Source organism: Nicotiana tabacum, chromosome 8, assembly GCF_000715075.1.
Source record: "Nicotiana tabacum cultivar K326 chromosome 8, ASM71507v2, whole genome shotgun sequence".
NCBI classification, from domain to species: domain Eukaryota; kingdom Viridiplantae; phylum Streptophyta; class Magnoliopsida; order Solanales; family Solanaceae; genus Nicotiana; species Nicotiana tabacum.
The window spans coordinates 45,608,871-45,628,749 of record NC_134087.1 but is presented as its reverse complement, the minus strand read 5'-3'; the positions used below and the strand labels follow the sequence as shown (position 1 = coordinate 45,628,749).

The window sequence follows — 19,879 nt, the reverse complement described above, 5'->3', positions numbered from 1 at the left end:
GAGTACTCGGATGGGCAAAAATCGCTCGTTTTATCTTTGCACGAAAACCCTTCGTGTCTTCGGGCAAAGAGGGGCAGCTGTAAGCACGTGATTTTTGCCCTATATGAGAATTACTCCCAAAAAATTCAAAAATAAAATAATTTTTCTTGGTGTGCAATTTTTGTGATATTTTGTGTAACTATTTGTATGTTTGTCTATGCATGTTTATTTGTTAAATTAATAAAAAATACAAAATATGTCGCATTTTGCATGTAGGATTTAATTCTACAATTGTTAGTAATTAAATTTGTTTACAAAAATTAAAAATTACAAAAATAGGTATCTTTTGCATTTTTAGCATTTAATGTCCAAATGAACAATTTTATGCTTAATTATTACTTAATTGTGCGTTAATTGTTATTGGAAGTTAATTTGCGCTTTTATAACTTAATTTAGTTCTTAATAATAATTTAAGTACTTTTATAATTTAGTTTTAGAAAAATAAAAGAAGAAAAGAGAACAAAAATACAAAGAAAAATCAGATTGGGCCACTTCTTCAATTTCAAACCACAGGCCCAAATAATTGCCCAACTTTCCCCATGACCCGGTCCACTTCAAACCGGGTCGACCCGGTCCGCTCCATTAACCCAACACCCCTTCTTCATTTTTGTCCAACACAAAACAAAACCAAAAAAATAAAAAATAAAAGGTGAATTATCACTATTAATAGTTTTATTTTTTGTTTTTTTTATATATAAAAAATCCGAAAATATTTTATTTTATTTTATTTTTATTTTTATTTTTATTTTTTTAAAAAATATATAATAATTTCGGGAATGATTTAAAAAAATAAGAAAAAGGGAAGTATTGAATAAAAAAAATATAAAAGTAAAAATAGGTGAAATTCTCTTGTTAAAAAAAAAAGTAAAAGAATGTAGAAAATTTAAAAAAATAAAAAGTTTTGTGGAAATTTTTAAAAAATTTAAAAGTAAAAGAAGGTTGGAATTAAAAAATAAATATAAAGGTATCTGAAAATTTAAAAAATTTAAAGTAATTGAAAGTAGCATTTTTGAAAGAAAAAGAAAAGATAGTGGTTTGTTTTTTAAAGAAAAGTTAAATAAAGTGAGATTCTCTTTTAAAAAAATAAAAAGTGGGATTTTAAATAAGATAAAGTAATTAAAGTTGGAATTTTAAAAATAAAAGTAAATAAATGTGGGATTTCTTTTTCTAAAAAAATAAAAGTAATTTGTAAGTGGGATTTCTTTTAATTAAAAAAAATAAAATAATAAAAAAACAAATCTGAAAATTTCGAAACTTTTGCTATAAATAGAAGAAAAAATTTAGGAAGAAGGGGTGGGAAAAAAAGAGAGGAAAAACTAGATAGAGAGAAGAAAAAAAGAGGGGGCGGAGTGAGAAGTATACACCCGATATACATTCTGGATACACTGAATATACAGGGGCAGAATTCATTTTGGAGAGTTTTGAAGTTGAAAAAGAATAGTTACTGCTTGATTGCCTCGCTTAAGATCTGAAATAGTCAGAACCTTCCTGTCTTTTACTTCTTCTCTATACTTGGAGTCGTTTATAGTCTCTTGGGTTTTCTGCTATTCCTACTGTACTGGTTTGCGGTGTTGCTGAATCTACTGTTGCTGTGTTATTACTGCTACTGACTTCTCCTTCTTTTGTTCTTGTACTGCTGTTTCCAGGTACACATTTGTACAATCTCGACTTGAAGCAAAAAATGAAATATTAATCAGGCTTTGTTCCTGTTGAATTCCTCCTGTTTAGATTTGTGGTTGAATATAATTTTTCTTTCTTCGTATAAAGATGTAGTTGAATGATTAATGAATAATGAGGTTGCATATGTATACTTTCTTCATCTAATAATGTTAGTTTAAATTAATCGGAGAATAATTAATCTGTTTTGATATTATGGTCAATCTCATGTTCTAGTATTATTGAATAACAGAATATAAAATGAAAGCAGTTTTTCTTTGTACAAACTCGATCGCAATTTTCCATTCGCATTAGCCGTAAACTAATAACTAATAAGTTACGTTTTTCAGCATGTAAATAATTAAGAGATTTTCTTTTATTTTAGAGACGAACTTAATAGAAAATATAGTCATTGTAGGTTTATCCTTTAAAAATAAAAATGAGACGAGTCTCGCCAAATAAAACGTATAGATTGCAGGGCCCTCACAAAATGTATGGTTTAATTAGAATTCGGAAGGACCGTTTAGCGAATTTCACGGTCTTCCCCAAAATAATAACGCGATAGTCTCTTTAGGCGCGTGTTTAATATTTTACTTTCTTAAGCCTGGGTGTGCATTTCATGCGACCCGAATCCAAATCCCAAAACATCAAATAAAACGTGTTCCGGATTGTGGGTGCATTTCATTGTGACGCAGTCCAAAGACGTGTTTTAAGCGATGTTCACATTTCTTTTGAAAACAATAATAATAAAGCGGTTAAAAGATAAAATATGCACATAAGTTCATATTTGTATAAAATCAGATAATCAAGCCGAATATAACAGTTGAGCGACCGTGCTAGAACCACAGAACTCGGGAATGCCTAACACCTTCTCCCGGGTTAACAGAATTCCTTATCCGGATTTCTGGTACGCAGACTGTAATATGGAGTCATTCTTTTCCTCGATTCGGGATTAAAATTGGTGACTTGGGACACCCTAAATCTCCCAAGTGGCGACTCTGAAATAAATAAACCAATCCCGTTTCGATTGTCCTTTAATTGGAAAAAACTCCCTTGTACCCTCGCGGGTATGTAAAAAGGAGGTGTGACAAGCATAATGACACATTTTTTAGCAAAATAGAATACCTATAGGCAGGGTTTATAACACATGATAACTGAACATAATAACACATTTGAGCACAGTAAAGCACCTATATGCAGGATCTCTGCCCATTTTTATGCAAATGTTAAGATAAAGCCCCCATTTTCCAATTTTACTAATACCCCAAATGTTATTACAAGAATATTATTATAGACCCAATGAATGGCATAAATTACAGAGTAAAATAACTATAGGGAGCCTATAGCAGGGCCCAACGATACACCCAGCCAGGACAGGCCTTCATTCAACATTCCAGAAATTACATCCTCATTGACATAAGGCAGCCAGAAACCAATTGATTCATCCAGTAGATAGAAAACATAGTTGAGCATATTGAACCAAGATCCTAGCGTGTCAGAGTTCCCAAGGGTTTCAGGAACCCAGGGCAGTGCTCATATTAGGGAGGTTAATATGAGAGATTCAGGGGGTAACTAGGGACCAAGTCCTAGTGTGTCATAGTTCACAAGGGTCTCAATTGGACTTTGAGTAGTGCTCACACTAGGTAGGTCAGATGATAGAACCTAAATAGCCTTGGCTTTCAGTTGGATAAGAATGAGAACTCAAAGAGCCCAAGTAATAAGTGAAAGAGAAAAGGCCAAGGTTGAGAGACAGGAATTGAGAGATTTAAACAGACATGACCAAATTGAGCATATAGAGCAAATAATCGAACAAGTCATAGAATTTTAAAAGCATGCTTAATAGAGACTTAGAAATAGGTTCGAAACTTAGCACAGAGACAATCACATGCTGAAAAAAGTTAAGGAAAAAACATGTTTGCAGGATTGACGAGGATTATTATACATAGGTGTAAAATACTAGACAGGTTGAAACATGGTTGAATTATGCTAAGTACACAACATCGTATTATTATCAAGAAACAAGACACCATTGTGATGATCCAAGTAATCATAGAAGGAACAGGGCATCATGTTAACAGAGGGGGCAAGATCACAATCACAAATTAAGACACATAACATATGCAAAACTATTACTACAAAGATTTTGAGCAGAGTGGAAGGTAAAATCATGTCAAGTAGCAGACATGGGCATTCAAGTATTGCCATAGTGGCCTAATTAACTAAAGTAGATCCATTTGTATCAAATATTCAGCCTAATATCATAAAACACCAGTTCCAACATGCTGAGACAACTGTTCTAAATCACAGGCAAATACTAAAGAGGTACATGATCGAGTGAGCATGTTGAGTAACACAACAGTAGAGAGGCAAACTATGACTAACAATGAAAGTATTAACATAGGTTACTATAGATGTGAGGCATTCATTACAGAGATTCAAAGCAACTAACCAAATTCATGAACATTCAGGCGTCAACACACTAGCTAAACATTCTTAGGAAGATTCAGATTACCCAATTAGGCATAGATAATATTAGAACTAGTATCATTAGGAGTAATTAAATGCTAAAGAGACTTTAAACGTGTGTGGAGTTAACAGAGTGGTGCTTAAAAGTAACCCAGAAATGTATTAAGCCATGGATTCAGAAGTAAGAACATATGCAAATCAGAGACATATAAGGATGAAATTGCAAAAGTCAAGTAACTTACCAATTAAATGAAAATGCAAGAAAGAACAAAAGTCCACAGTATTCTGAACATCAACGAGAAGCAAAAACCCAGAATTTAATGGCCTTGCCTTTCAGCCGGCCAAAACCAAAATATAGAACAAAATAACAGAGTAAAGCTTTTAGATCTAGTGAGATTATTGTGATTCAAAAGTTTGTCCTCAAGGGAAATGGGAGAGGGGTTTATATAGTGTAGAAATCGACCAAGTAAACATGGAAAACAAATTATTCAGACACAAATAAGGAAAAAATATTCTAGAATCAATTAGAATCGATTTTAGGGAATAAATCAAAGGGGTTCAGTAAATCAACAGGGAACTACGCAAAAAATACGAAAAAATCATTTAGAGTCAAATTTAAGGTAAAAAATAAAGTGGAAAGTAGGGAAACATAAGGAAAAGAGTAATCAAACACAGAAAAGGAAAAGTATCAGTTAAGAATCGATAAGGAATAAAGGGAAATTCAAACCCTAGTTGATAAAAGTCGAAGATTGGCCGAAATCTCGACTAATCGGACCCCTATAGCCATGGTCGTGAAGTATATGGATGAGATTCGTGTCCAGATTCAAGCGGTCAAAAGGGGTAAGGTCGAATCTGGGATATAGTACTTGCCATGTTTGGGCAAGTACTATGAGATAACATAGATTAGAGATGGCGATATAACACACAAAAGGTAAGAGAATCATGGAAAATCCATGATTGAGACAGATTAAGAGAGGTTTTTTGAGAAGTGACTAGGGTTTCTGTGAGAGGGAGGGGTGCTTGAAGGCAAAAATTGAAGAGAAATGGGGATTAGGGTTTGGGGTCGGGTTATATAAGGAAAGGGGGAAAGATGTTGTGAGTCGTTGATCATCTTTTTATCAACGACTGGGATTTGAGAAGGGTTGAGGTCGGTTTTGGACTGGATTGGGTTGCTTAGGATTGGGATGGGTTATTGGGCCAAGGTCCGGGTAGTTTAGGTTCGAAATTAAGGTTAATTTGGGACCAGATTTTAAATACCCAATGTTTTAATAAATAAATATTTCATAAAAGTAATTAATAGATAACAAAAATATCATATGTGCATGAAAATAAATGAAAATAAATAAAAATAATTAAATAACATTATAGAAATATAAAAAGTTATTTTATGCATAAATAATGTAATTATATATGCATATGGGCTATTATTGAAAAAATATGCAATTTAGCCTTAAAAATGCAAATGTAATTATAAAAAATGCACTGAAAAATATTTAAACATTATGTTAGTATAAATGATAAGTTTAGACGATTAAATCATCATAAAAAATAATTTGGAGGATAATTATTTGATATTTATATATAATAAAATGCATGAATAAATTCGTTTATAGCCATTAAAAATTATGAAAAATATTTGTATATGCTTATAAATTAAATGTTGATGCATATGCACTATTTTGAAAGTATATGTATATATTTTTAAAATATAATGGAAAAATTGGGTATCAACAAGCACCATCACGACCTATTTTAGAATTGGGTCATGACAACATGGTATCAGGCCTAATAGAGTCTTGTGGATCAGTGTGGAGACGTACGTACTTATCTTCGAGAGGCTATAGGGTATTACGAAAATACTCTTTATTCATATCTTATCGTGTAGTTGATGGTGTACTAATTTTCTTCTCATATTCTCTCATAGATGGTAAGAATGTGCACGACAGACGTTCCAGACCCGGGAGGGGCTTCTCCCACTATTGCTAGAGGCCGACATAGAGGTCAAGGGAGGGCATCAGCCCGAGGTAGGGGATGAGGACATCCCAGAGTGGCCCTAGTTGCACCACCAGTGGATCCAGTGGAGGATCCCATTATTGAGAAGCAGGGTAAGGTGCCCGCAACAGAGCCAGCCCCGATCGATTTCATGTCAGCACCGGGCTTTCAAGAGGTAATGGGCCGTATTCTACAGTTCATGGAATCTATGAGCCATGCTAGTTTTTTTTCAGCAGAACCATCCACATCTCAGGCGGGAAGGGGAGCATAGAACCCTACTTCTCAAGATCCTGGGCATGCAGCTATAGTATATTAGACCCCGGGCCCACTACCCGTGGGAGTTGCCCAGCCAGTGGCAACAACGGTACTTGTGCCTAGACCAACTGCGACTAGCGAGCCGCAGAAGCTATTAGACAGATGGACTAGGATACACCCTCTTGTCTTCGGAGGTGAGCTACATGAGGAACCCCAGGACTACATTGATCGGTGCAGGGACAAACTGCACAACATGAGGATATTGGAGTCCCATAGGGTGGATTTCACTACTCTCTAGCTAGAGGGCAGGGCCCGTAGGTGGTGGCAGTCTTATCTTCTCGGCAGGCCAGTAGGTTCTCCTCCTATGACTTAGGACCAGTTTACACGCCTATTCTTGGACAGGTATATCCCACCCTCTCAGAGGGAAGAGTTACGGTTCCAGTTTGAGTAGCTTAAGCAGGGTCAGATGTTAGTGATCAACTATGAGGCGAGACTGTCTAAGCTATCTCTCCATGCACCTATGATACTTCCTACTTAGGCAGAGCGAGTACGGAGGTTTGTTGAGGGGTTGCACTCAGTTATTCAGGCTTCTATGCCCCTGGAGGTTGAGATGGGGACTTCCTACCTGCTAGTAGTGGATATTGTTCGGAGGATTGAGGGTTACCGTCAAAGGGGTAGAGAGTAGATGCAGCGGGACAAGAGGGTCCATTATTCTGGAGAATTTAGTGGTGCCCTAGCTGGGGGCAAAGGTAAGTTCATGAGGGGTTAGCCTCAGTAGGCCCACGCATCCAGCACTGTCGCCTTCTTGGGATGCTCCAGCGCAACGCTATTTCAATGCCATGCCGGAGAATTCTTACCGCCCGCCAGCTATTCAGGGTCCTTCTAGTGGGTACTCAGGCCACCAAGGTTTTTCCAGCGCCTACTTCAGTGCTATGCCAAAGAGTTCTTACCGCCCGCCAGCCATTCAAGGTTCTTCTAGTGCATATTCAGGCCATCAGGGCCAAACTTCAGGACAGTAGATCGCAATACTGAGAGGTTGTTTTGAGTGCGGGGATCTCAGTCATGTGCGAAGGTTCTGCTCCAGGATTCAAGGTAAGGAAGGATAGCAAGGTCCTCAACCGATGATTATAGCACCAGCTGTCCGGACGCCTAGAGGCAGAGGGTAGGCGGGTAGAGGCCGTCCTAGAGGTGGAGGCCAGGGAGGTCAACTAGCTACCGTTCAATTAGGCGGAGGCTAGCCAACCGACGTTCTAGCTAGGTTCTATGCTTTTTTAACAAGACCAGATGCAATGGCCTCAAATGTCGTAATCACAAGTATTATTTCTATCTGCGGTAGGGATGCTTTAGTATTATTTGATCTAGGGTCTACCTATTCATATGTGTCATCTCATTTTGCTCATTTCCTGGATATTACTCGTGAGTCCTTGAGAACTCCTATTTATGTGTCCACTCCTGTGGGCAATTCTGTTACTGGGGATCGGATCTATCGGTCATGTGTGGTCACATTCTGTGGTTACGAGACTAGAGCGGATCTTCTGTTTCTTGATATGACTGACTTTGAGGTCATCTTGGGCATGGACTGGCTATCCCCATATCACGCCATCCTTAATTGCCATGCCAAGACTGTTACTTTAGCAATGCCAAAATTGCCTAGATTTTAGTGGAAGGGTTCATCTATCAGTACATCTAGTCAAGTTATCTCTTTTCCGAAGGCTCGACATATGGTCGAGAAGGGTTGTTTGGCTTATCTAGCTTATGTTCGGGATATTACCACAGAGACTCCGATGATTGATTCAGTACCAGTAGTCTGGGAGTTCTCCGATGTGTTTCCTTCAAATCTTCCTAGCATGCCACCAGATCATGATATCGATTTCTACATTGATTTGGATCCAAGTACTCAGCCTATATCAATCCCATCGTAGCGTATGGCTGTGAAAGATTTGAAGGAGCATCTTGAGAAGTTGCTAGCAAAGGGGTTTGTCAGACCAAGTATATCACTTTAGGGTGCACCAGTGTTATTTATGAAGAAGAAAGATGAGACTATGCGGAGGTGCATTGATTACCGCCAGTTGAACAAAGTTACCATTAAGAACAAGTACCCGTTACTGCGATCGATGATCCACTTGTCCAGCTACAGGGTACTAGGGTGTTCTCTAAGATCGACTTGAGATCGGGGTACATCAGTTGAACATTCGGGACTCGAATGTTCTGAAGACTACTTTCCGAACTAGATATGGCCATTATGAGTTTCTAGTGATGTCCTTCAGCCCGACTAACGCCCCCACAACATTTATGGATTTGATGAACAGGGTGTTCAGGTCGTATATTGATTTGTTTGTCATTGTCTTCATTCATGACATTTAGATCTACTCGTGCAGCATGGAGGAGCATGAGCAGCACTTGAGAGTCGTGCTCCAGAATTTGCGGGAATAGAAGCTATATGTTAAGTTCTCCAAGTGTGAGTTTTGGCTAGATTTTGTAGCATTCTTGGGGCAGGTTGTATCAGACAAGGGTATTAAGGTGGATCCCAAGAAGATTGAGCCAGTTCAAAGTCTTTTTGGGGTTAGCAGGTTATTATTGTCGGTTTGTGGAGGGCTTCTCATCCATTGCAACACCTTTGACTAGGTTGACCCAGATGGGTGCTCCATTCTGTTGGTCAGATGATTGTGAGACGAACTTTCAGAAGCTCAAGACAGCTTTGACAACATCACCAGTTCTAGTGTTTTCTTCCGGTTTAGGGATGTATACAGTGTATTGTGACGCTTCACGCATTAGCTTGGGTTGTGTATTAATGCAGGGGGCGAGTTATTGTATATGCTTCTCGTCAGCTGAAGATCCATGAGAAGAATTACCTTGTGCACGATCTAGAGTTAGCCGCGATTGTTCATGCTCTTAAGATCTTGAGGCATTATCTTTATGGGGTGTCATGTGAGGTTTACACTGATCATCGCAGCTTACAGCATTTGTTCAAGTAGAGGGATCTCAATTTGAGGCAACACAAATGTCTTGAGTTACTGAAGGATTATGACATTACCATTCTTTATCATCCGAGCAAGGAGAATATGGTCACCGATGCCTTGAGCAGAAAGGCGGAGAGTGTGGGTAGCTTGGATTTCATTTTAGTAGAGGAGAGGCCACTAGCTTTGGACATTCAATCCTTGGCTAATAGACTTGTGAGGTTGGACATTTCAGAGTCCAACCGTGTTCTTGCATGTGTTATTTCCCAATCTTCACTATTGGAGCAGATCAAGGCTCGACAGTTTGATGATCTGCATTTGATGGTTCTCAGAGAGACGGTACTACAGGGTGGTGCCAAGGAGGTTTATATCGGCAAGGATGGTGTTCTGCGACTCCAGGGTCATCTATGGGTTCCTAAAGTCAATGGCTTGAGGGAGAGGATTCTATAGGAGGCATATAGTTCTTGGTATACCATTCATCCAGGTGCTACGAAGATGTCTCGCGACCTGAGACGACGTAATTGGTGGCGGCAGAAGAAGAAAGACATAGTTGAGTATGTAGCTAGGTGCCTAAATTGCCAGCAGGTTAAGTACGAGCACCAGAGGCCAGGTTGCCTACTCCAGCAGATGACTATACCTGAGTGAAAGTAGGAGCGCATTACTATGGACTTCATAGTTGGGTTACCGTAGACTTTGCAGAAGTTTGATGTAGTTTGGGTCATTGTTGATAGATTGACCAATGATGTGCCGGAGAATTTCAGCACATTTAATACAATTAGCATAGATTTTAGCTTGTTTTAAATGCAATTATCTTCTATACTTATGTAATTTTAATGTTTTTGCAGTGTATGAGGCTTAAGACTTAAGAACATGGAAATGAAATATAAAAACCGAAAAAGGACAAGAAAAGAGCAAAATGTGATCGCAGATGTGAAGATGCAGGTCGCAAATCCAACATGCGGACCGCATAATGCTCAAAGAAATCGCAGAGTTTAACAATTTGCTGTCCAAAGTTAGGTGCAACAAATACGGTCCATTATGCGACCATATACCAAGTTTGTGGGCCGCAAAATGGATCACAAACTCGTTATAGAGGTTGCTAAAGGCGGAAAAATTCGATGAGAATCGCGATCGCAAATCAACAATGCGGATCGCATAACCTAAATGCGACGAATACCTGGAAACTAGGGTTTGAAGATGCGATGGCCTTGAAGAGAATGCAGACCACATGTCTGTTATGCGATAGATATGCGGTCGCAAAATTGACCTGGAGTTTTGACCCACTATAAATAGATTTATTGGGGTTTTGTGGGGGCATCTTGTCTTGTTTTTGAGCTACATTCGAAGTCTTTAATATTCCTCTCTTTTGGAAGCTTTTGAGTGAAGAATCTTGCACTTTGTAAGCTTTATGGCATTTAATATTCTCATTTTTTTGTATTTTAACATGTGTAGCTAACTTTAAATACTAAGGTTGTGGACCCTAAATGGGTGTTATGTTAATGGGTGTTTAACATTGAATATATGTATAGGGCTTGGTTGATATATATTTATTTCTCATTCTTCATTTATTGTTGCTGGTTGCAAACATTAACAAGTGCCATTAAATTCTTTCTTTACTTGGAAAAATGAGTTAGAATTTGGTAGAAGTAAATATCAAAGACTCAAGGCTTTAAACCTTGTTTAATAGAATCGCTTAGGAATACATGAGTTTTATTTGGCATATATTGTTTGTTCTTAGTTGGAACTCTTTTATATTTGGAAAAATAATAAAGAGGAAATACTACCCAACTATTGGAAAATATTGGGTAGTCATTTAGAAATCATTTGCATATCTAAAGAACCTTCCATTAGAAATATATCATGAACACCGATAGCAATACATTTCATTGAAGGGGACACAACCTTGGTTTCTTTAATCAAATTATTTACATTCTCAACGTTACAATTAGTTATTTCTTCAACTCACAATCCTATCATACTCTTGTTACAATTAACCGAATAGAATTACGACTTAAGTCAAGTAACACACTACTCGAGTAAACTTTTCACGTCTATTCCCTGTGGGTTTCGACCCCAACCTTGTTGGTTTATTATATTTGATACCGACCGCCTTACACTATTTAATTAAAGTGTAATTCGAGTGTATCAAATTTTGGCGCCGGTGCCGGGGAATACGATTTTAAAATTACTAATTAGTGTGTGCTTTGCTTTACATCTTATTCTATTCCATCACACTTTGCTTGTTTTTCTTGGTGTTGATAGGAAAACATGGCCGAATATGAAGAAGAAATGGAGGAACAAATGGAAGAAAATCCTTTTGCGGATGTAGATGAGTACATTGAGGATACAAAGGCTATTGTACCTCCGGTTGTTGGTGCTGCAACTTTCAAGGTAGAACATGGTTTAATCCTTATGCTCAAAGCGGAGGGGTTTTTCAGAAATTTCACTGATGATGTTCCGACACAACATCTTAGAAACTTCTTGGGTGTGTGTGCGATGCAAAAGCAGAACAACGTCTCTGATGATGCCCTAAGGTTGAGGGTGTTCAAGTACTCACTAGCTGGGGACGCAAGGAAATAGCTTCAAAATATTCCACCAAACTCCATTCATTCTTGGCTTGAACTTGTCCAAGCATTCTTAGCTAAATGGTTCCCGCAAAGTAAGAAGTCTGAAGTCCGGGATAAAATTTTCTTTTTCAAGGAAGTACCGGGAGAACATCTACATGAGGCATGAGATCGGTTCAAGCTATATTTGGTGAGGTCTCTCAACCATGGTTTTCCGGATTCTATCTTGTTGGAGAAATTCTACATGGGTTTGGATTCTATGAACCAAATATAGCCAAGAATGCAACTGATGGATCTTTTATGGACAAATCATTTGCAAGGGCCACACAAATACTTGACAAAATGGCAAAACATAATCAAGCTTGGCACTCAAAGGACACCACAGGTGGAATTGCATATGGTTCTCCTTCCTTGACCACCATAATCAAGGAAAATCAAGAGAGAGATCAATTGATCGCAGGTCTTGCCACAAATGTCAATGTGTTGACAAAGATGTTCACCGAAAGCCAAATGAAGAAGGTAAATATGGTGGAGGATGTGCAACCCATATCACATGAAGACTTTGAGGAGGCAAACTATGTCAACAACTCGTAAGGAGGTTATTAAAGGCAACAATACCAAGGTCAAGGACAACAAAATCAATGGAGGCCTAACCCACAAGGGCAAGGCAACCAATAGTGGCGAAATGACCAAGGTGGCTCAAATCAAGGAAATTGGAATAACAACAACAACTTCTTAAATCAGAGTTCAAACCCTTATGTTCCTCCAAAGGGTCAATATTCAAATCAAGGTTCCTCAAGTGATTCCAAGTTGGAAAGCATGCTTGAACGGGTATTGCAAAATCAAGAGAAGTCTGACACTTCTATGAGGAATATGACCGAGCTTGTTGGCTCTCATACTGCATCCATTCAAAAATTGGATATGCAAATGAGAACCTCTCTAGGAAACAAAATCTGAAGCAAAAAGGGACACCTCCAAGTGACACAATTGCGAACCCAAAGGGTAGTGGGAGTGGTCCAACTTCTCATATCATGGCAATTACTACTCGGAGTGGGAAGGTACTACAATGAGGGAGGTAACAAGTGGTTGAAGTAGAAGAGTCCAAACATGAGGTTGAGGTTGAAGAGCCGAGTGTTGTTGAAGTTGAAAAGGTTCCAGAAGAGTTGAAACTGCAAGAAGAAAATCGGGAAGAGGTAAAGGAAAAGGTAAAAGAGACACCAAAAACTCTACCACCTATTCTTAGACCTCCTCATCCATTCCCTCAAAGACTTGCTAGGAAGGTTGATGATATCAAACTCGAAAAGTTCTATGACATTCTCAAGCAACTATCGGTGAATATTACATTTGTGGAAGCATTTCAAGAGATGTTGGGTTTTGCTAAATATTTGAAAGACTTGATCACCAAGAAGAGAACCACCAAGAATGAAGTGGTGAAATGTGACACACCAGGTTAGTTCCATCATTGCAACATCCACCGTTCAAAAGAAAGAGGATCCGAGAGCTTTCACCATTCTATGTACTATTGGGACAAATCAACTTAATACCTCTTGCCATTTACAAGCAAGCAGGGTTAGGTATGCCAAGGCCCACAAGTATGAGATTGCAAATGGCCGATCATTTCATAAAGAGACCGGTGGGAATTATCGATGATGTGCCTGTTAAAGTGGGAAAGTTTCATTTACCCGCCGATTTCATAATCCTCGATTGTGTGGTTGACAAAGAGATCCCTATTATTTTGCGGAGACCATTCCTTGCCACCGGAAGAGCAATAATGGATTTGGAACAGAATGAGATCAAATTCTGTGTGAATGATGAAGAGGTTACATTCCAAGTAAGCAAGGGTATGAAACTACCACATGAATATTAAAGCATCTCAGTGATTGATGTTGTTGATGAGGTGGAAGATGCGATTGAAATGAAGATGGAAGAACAATGCCTCGGTGAGGCGTTGGCGGCTATTTTGGTGAACTTCGATGGTGAAGATATGGAGGGGTATATGGAATCAGTCAATGCATTGGAAGGGCTTGGGTCCTACACTTATGCTCCGAAAAAGCTCTCTCTCAACTTGGAGAATAGAGCCACTCCCTCCTGCAAAGCCGTCTATTATTGAGCCACCACAACTAGAGCTCAAACCACTTCCACCACACTTGAGGTATAAATTTATTGGCTTAAATGATACTTTACCAGTAATCGTTTCTTCTTTGTTGAATGATGTGCAGGTAGAACAATTGTTGGATGTCTTGAAGGAGCATAGGCAAGCTATTGGATGGACAATTGCGGACATCCGAGGGATTCCCGCCGGAATTTGTGAGCACAAAATCCAATTGGAGAATGAGACTAAAACAAGTGTGGAGCACCAACGACGGTTGAACCCGTTCATACAAGAGGTGGTAAAGAAAGAAATCATCAAGTTGTTGGATGTCGAGGTAGTCTACCCCATTGCCGATAGTTCTTGGGTGAGCGTGGTGCAATGTGTGCCGAAAAAGGGAGGCATGACCATGATTGAAAATGATAAAAATGAGCTCATCCCAACAAGAACGGTGATCGGATAGAGGGTGTGTATGGATTATCGGAAGCTCAACAGTGCCACATGCAAACACCATTTCATTATGCCTTTTATTCATCAAATGCTTGATCGGCTAGCGTGAAGGTCATTCTATTGCTTTCTTGATGGATATTCCAGTTACAACCAAATCAACATAGCATTGGAGGACTACGAGAAGACAACATTCACTTGCCCTTATGGAACTTTTGCCTTTAGCCGGATGCCGTTTGGTTTGTGCAACGCTCCGGCTAATTTTCAAAGATGCATGATGTCCATCTTCTTCGACATGGTGGAGGATTTTCTAGAGGTTTTCATGAATGACTTTTCGGTGGTAGGTGACTCTTTTAAGCATTGTCTTAACAATCTTAGACAAGTGCTCAAGAGATGTGAGGAGACCAACCTTGTGCTTAACTGGGAGAAATGCCATTTCATGGTGGATGAAGGTATTGTATTGGGGCATAAAATTTCAAAACATGGCGTAGAGGTTGACCGGGCAAAGATCGAGATCATTTCCAAGCTCCCTCCACCTACTTCAGCTAAAGGTGTCCCACGTTTCTTGGGGCATGCCGAATTTTATAGGCGTTTCATCAAGGATTTTTCCAAGATTGCAAATCCCATGTGCAAACTCCTTGAGAAAGATGCAAAATTTGTGTTTGACGAGAAATGCCTCAAAGCCTTTGAGGAATTGAAACAAAAGCTCACCACGGCAACTATTATTGTCACACCCGATTGGTCTCTTCCATTCGAACTCATGTGTTATGCCAGTAGTGTAGCTATTGGAGCAGTGCTTGGCCAACATCATAACAAGGTTCTTCACTCGGTCTATTATGCAAGTAAGACAATCAATGGAGCGCAAATGAATTATACAGTGACTGAGCAAGAACTTCTTGCCATTGTCTATGCCTTTGTGAAATTTTGGGCTTACTTGTTGGGATCCAAGGTGATAGTGTATACAGACCATGCTGCTCTTCGCTATCTTATGGAAAAGAAGGATGCAAAGCCTAGGTTGATTCAATAGGTCCTGTTGTTGCAAGAGTTTGACTTCGAAGTTAAAGATAGAAAAGGGATGGAAAATCAAGTTGCAGATCATTTATCAAGGCTTGAAGAGGAAGGGAGACCAAAGGAGGATCTTGAAATCAACGATGCTTTCTCGGATGAACACATATTGGCATTATCTAACACTTTTGCTCCTTGGTATGCTGATATTGCTAACTACTTGGTTAGTGACCTTATTCCGGAGGGATTGGAACCTTATCAGAAGAAGAAGTTTTTGAGAGATTGTCGGCAATACTATTGGGAAGAACCATTCTTGTTCTGTGTTTGTGCTGACAACATCATCAGAAGGTGTGTTCTAGAAGAGGAGATTATGCCAATTCTAAAGGCATGCCACGACTCACCGGTTGGGGGTCACTATGGGGGAAATCGAACGGCGGCTAAGGTGCTTGAATGTTGTTATTACTGGCCGTTGATTTATCAAGATGCCAATCAAATGGTCAAGGCATGTAATTAATGTCAATGGAAAGGATCAATCTCCAAGAGGCATGAAATGCAATGCACTTTGTGATGGAGATAGAGATCTTCGATGTGTGGGGAATTGATTTTATGGGTCCCTTTGTAAGCTCTTGTGGTATGAAATATATCTTGGTGGCTGTGGACTATGTGTCCAAATGGGTTGAAGCAATTGCCTTACCAAACAATAAGGCAAGGAGTGTGACCATATTCTTAAAGAAAAACATATTCACACGGTTTCCACTCCTAGAGCCATTCTTAGTGATGGTGGGTCTTATTTTTGTAACAAGGCTTTCACGGGGCTACTAGAGAAATATGACGTCAAGCATAAGGTGGACACACCTTATCATCCCCAATCAAGTGGCCAAGTTGAAGTTTCCAACCGGGAGATAAAGAACATTCTAGCAAAAACTATTAATGCAAACAGGACCGATTGGTCAAGGAAGCTAGATGATGCATTGTGGGCATACCGCATGACATACAAAACCCCTATTGGCACTTCTCCTTATCGGTTAGTCTTCGGCAAGGCTTGTCATCTACCAGTAGAACTGGAGCACAAAGCCATGTGGGCCTTAAAAAGGTTGAACTTGGACTCGGCGGAAGCTGGAAATTTAAGGTTAACACAACTCAATGAAATGGAAGAATTTCGTTTCCATGCATATGAAAGTGCAACTGTGTACAAAGAAAGGATGAAGTTCGGCCACGACAAAAAGATCTTGAAAAGAGAGTTCAAGTTAGGTGACTTGGTTTTGCTCTTCAACTCAAGGCTCATATTGTTTCCGGCAAGCTGAAATCGAAATGGTCTGGTCCGTTCAAGGTAGTCAATGTATCCCCTTTTGGGGCTGTGAAATTAGAATCGGAGGATGGGCTCCGAACTTTCAAAGTAAATGGCCAGCGAGTCAAGCACTACTTGGGCACAGATGGAGAAAAACATTTAGTGGAACAGTTGACTCTCAAAGATGGTCCGTGCCTGACAAATGAGTGAACCCAAAGAAAGGCCAACTACATCGTGCCATGACGTTAAATCAAGCGCTTCATGGGAGCCAACCCATGTGTGGTAACATCTTTTTTGTACTTTAAATTTTAACTTTTGTTATATAAACTTAATTGAGAAATTTAAAGTGTGTGTTAAAGTTCAGGTGATTCAAAAGATCATAACACTAGGTAAAATTGCATGTGAAAGTGAAGAAAAGTCACCATAGGAAGTCTGCTACACATATGCGGTCGCATTTTAACTATGCGGACCGCATTGTAGTCGCAAACCCAGACAATTTGTTTGAATAAATTTGGTGGCAGAAATGCGGCGAGGAGGTGCACTTTGCGGACCGCATTTCAATTATGCGATCGCACAAGTGCACCCATTGTGTCCTCAATCAACTCAAGTTGAACCCACCGCATAACATTTATGTGGTCGCATAATGTGTTACGCGATGACTTATCCACCGCGAACCTCACAGGTAAGTAACCCTCGCATATCATCAGCATTCAAACACTTGCAAAACAAAAGAAAAGAATTTTTTTTATCAGAAAGCAAGCAAAACAAATCGAAAAAAATAGAAGGGAAAACGGCTAGTTGAATCGAAAAGAGTAAACAATACCTGTTGATTTCATCCCCCAAGTGTTCTCATTTCCTAATCACTGGTATGTTTTCATCGCCCGATTTCATCCTTGTAAATTTTAGTTTAAATTTTGTTGTGTTTTTCTTATTTTGGTTTCCTTTAGTTTTTATTCTTTTCTCCTCTTCGTATATGGGTATCTGTTCATAATGTGAGGAGGTTCTTGGATATGTAGTTAGGTTTGGGGTGTTGAATAATGAAATTAGATTCGCTATGGTTGAGGGTTGAGTTCAAAAATGTTGAGAACGATGATTTCTGCGGACCGCATAGTCGATTTGCGGTTCGCATTATTGCCGCAAAATGAACCCTAGGTGGCCTGAAGAAGATGACTAAATGCAGCGACTTTGCAATCGCATAAGTGATATGCGGACCGCAAAGTCACCGCATACTGAAACAGTTTCATGCCTCTTATAGCATGTTGTTTGCGACAATTCTGTGATCACAAATCCATATTTGTGGTGGACTTTGCGATCACATAGTGTGAATGTACTTTCCAAGCATTTAGTTATGCGATGGTTATGCGAACCGCATAATGGATATGCGATCGCATAACACATCGCATAACTATATCCTTTCATTAGATAAAAAGTTTGCGACATGTTCGCGGTTTGCATAGTGGTTATGCGACCGCATAACTTGTCGCATACTTGTAATTCTTTGTACTTTTTCTCCTGTTGTCTGCTATGTTGCTCACACTTCATTTCTTTGCAGATATGGCTCCTAAGAAACATGTATCTTCTTCCAATAAAAGGGCCTCCACCAGTCGTCAAGCACAACAAGCCAAACATTCACGACCGGACCCTACTGCTGCATATCCCTCCCAGTCTGAAGAGGAGGAGACCTTGCCTTCAGTTGACCTACAAGCTGAGGCAAGAAGAAAAAAAGTAGATGACTTCCAACTGAGGTTTGGGGTCGACGGCTCTAGGGAGCTATATAGAGAAGGGCTCACAAAACAGAAAATACTTGTCGAGAAACAACTGAGTCTGAAGGGGCTACAGGAACAGTACCCTCGCATACTGGAGAACATCAAGGCTAGAGACTGGGAATGCTTCATTGAGTTGCCGGATGATTACAATGAAATATTGTCCGTGAATTTTATGCATCCTATGGAGCCTCCAGGACCCCTCACCACAAGCACAACAAAGTTTTCTGTGATACTGTCTTGGTTTGGGGGAAGCAGACATTTTGTAGCAGTGACACCATAAATGAGTTCTATTTCCCCAATTGGAGATCGGGCGCAGCGGAGTATGACACCAAATGGGCCATCAGAGATAATGAGCGTAGTTTGATAGCGTTAGTGATAGACATGGGGACCCCTGCTTGAGTTGACCCTCTGCATAAAATCTTCAAGGAAGTTCTCACACGAGAAGGTCGATTCTGGCTCAATTTTGTCACCTACCAATTGATACCATCCCATAATGAAACTGACATAAGCATTGAGAAAGCTCTTCTCATTGCATGCATTATGACTAGGATAAAGATTGCTATGGGTGACTTCATCTTCCGATAGTTAGGGATCTGGGCCAACCAGACAGCTACATCACTTCCATTCTCGTGCTTTATCACAGCCCTCTATAAGGCTGTAGAAGTCCCTTCAATTCCACACACTGACAAGACGGGGAAAGCACTGAAGGATATTGATATCACGCACATTAGCGATGCATTAGATATTGCTCCCCTAGAGGTTCAGACCCAGATTCTTGCTGATATAGAGCCCTCAGATTCCCAGACTCCTATATCTTCGCAGGTTACTGTTGCATCCACTTCCATTTCACAGCCCACCTCTCAGTCCACCATTGCACATCATTCTCCTACATTGCCAGCCGTTTCAAGGCTCGGTCTCTTAGCTCAGCATGCAAATGCTAAGGTAGACCAGTTTCTGAAGAACTTCCCCACACTCTTCAGGCAGGTTTTGACCCCTATCCAGTCCTTAGTGACGGCCCTCCAACAACAACAAACATCTTATAGGGATTGCCTACAGCATCTTGAGGTGCGGGTTGAAAAGATAGAGCGGGGTGAGGTTGGTGACTTGCCAAAGCTCCGTGATGATGCTGCCACAATGAAAACTGAGCTCCACAAAATGCAAACTCTGGAGTTCGATCTATCCTCCTTTATGCCTAAGGAAGGAGAGCAGGGAGCGGGCACGGCCATGGACGGATTAGACCTTGATTTCTCCATTTTGATGACAGCCCCTACACCTTAGACTATTGGGGTTTCCCTGCCTCCATCTTCCCCTACACGTATTGACATTCCTTTTGAGGAAGATTCCGGACACTCTGC

At 39.8% G+C, this 19,879-nt stretch overlaps 1 protein-coding gene across 1 annotated transcript; it reads left to right on the top strand.

The window, feature by feature from the left end:
• Positions 1-12,094: 12,094 nt before the first annotated feature.
• LOC142163076 (uncharacterized) lies at positions 12,095-15,492 on the top strand. The gene is made up of 6 exons (XM_075220329.1): positions 12,095-12,519; positions 12,873-12,987; positions 13,081-13,295; positions 13,379-13,760; positions 14,149-14,339; positions 14,613-15,492. Exons 1-6 carry the CDS (start codon positions 12,095-12,097, stop codon positions 15,490-15,492), a joined length of 2,208 nt encoding a protein of 735 aa, XP_075076430.1.
• Positions 15,493-19,879: the final 4,387 nt, after the last annotated feature.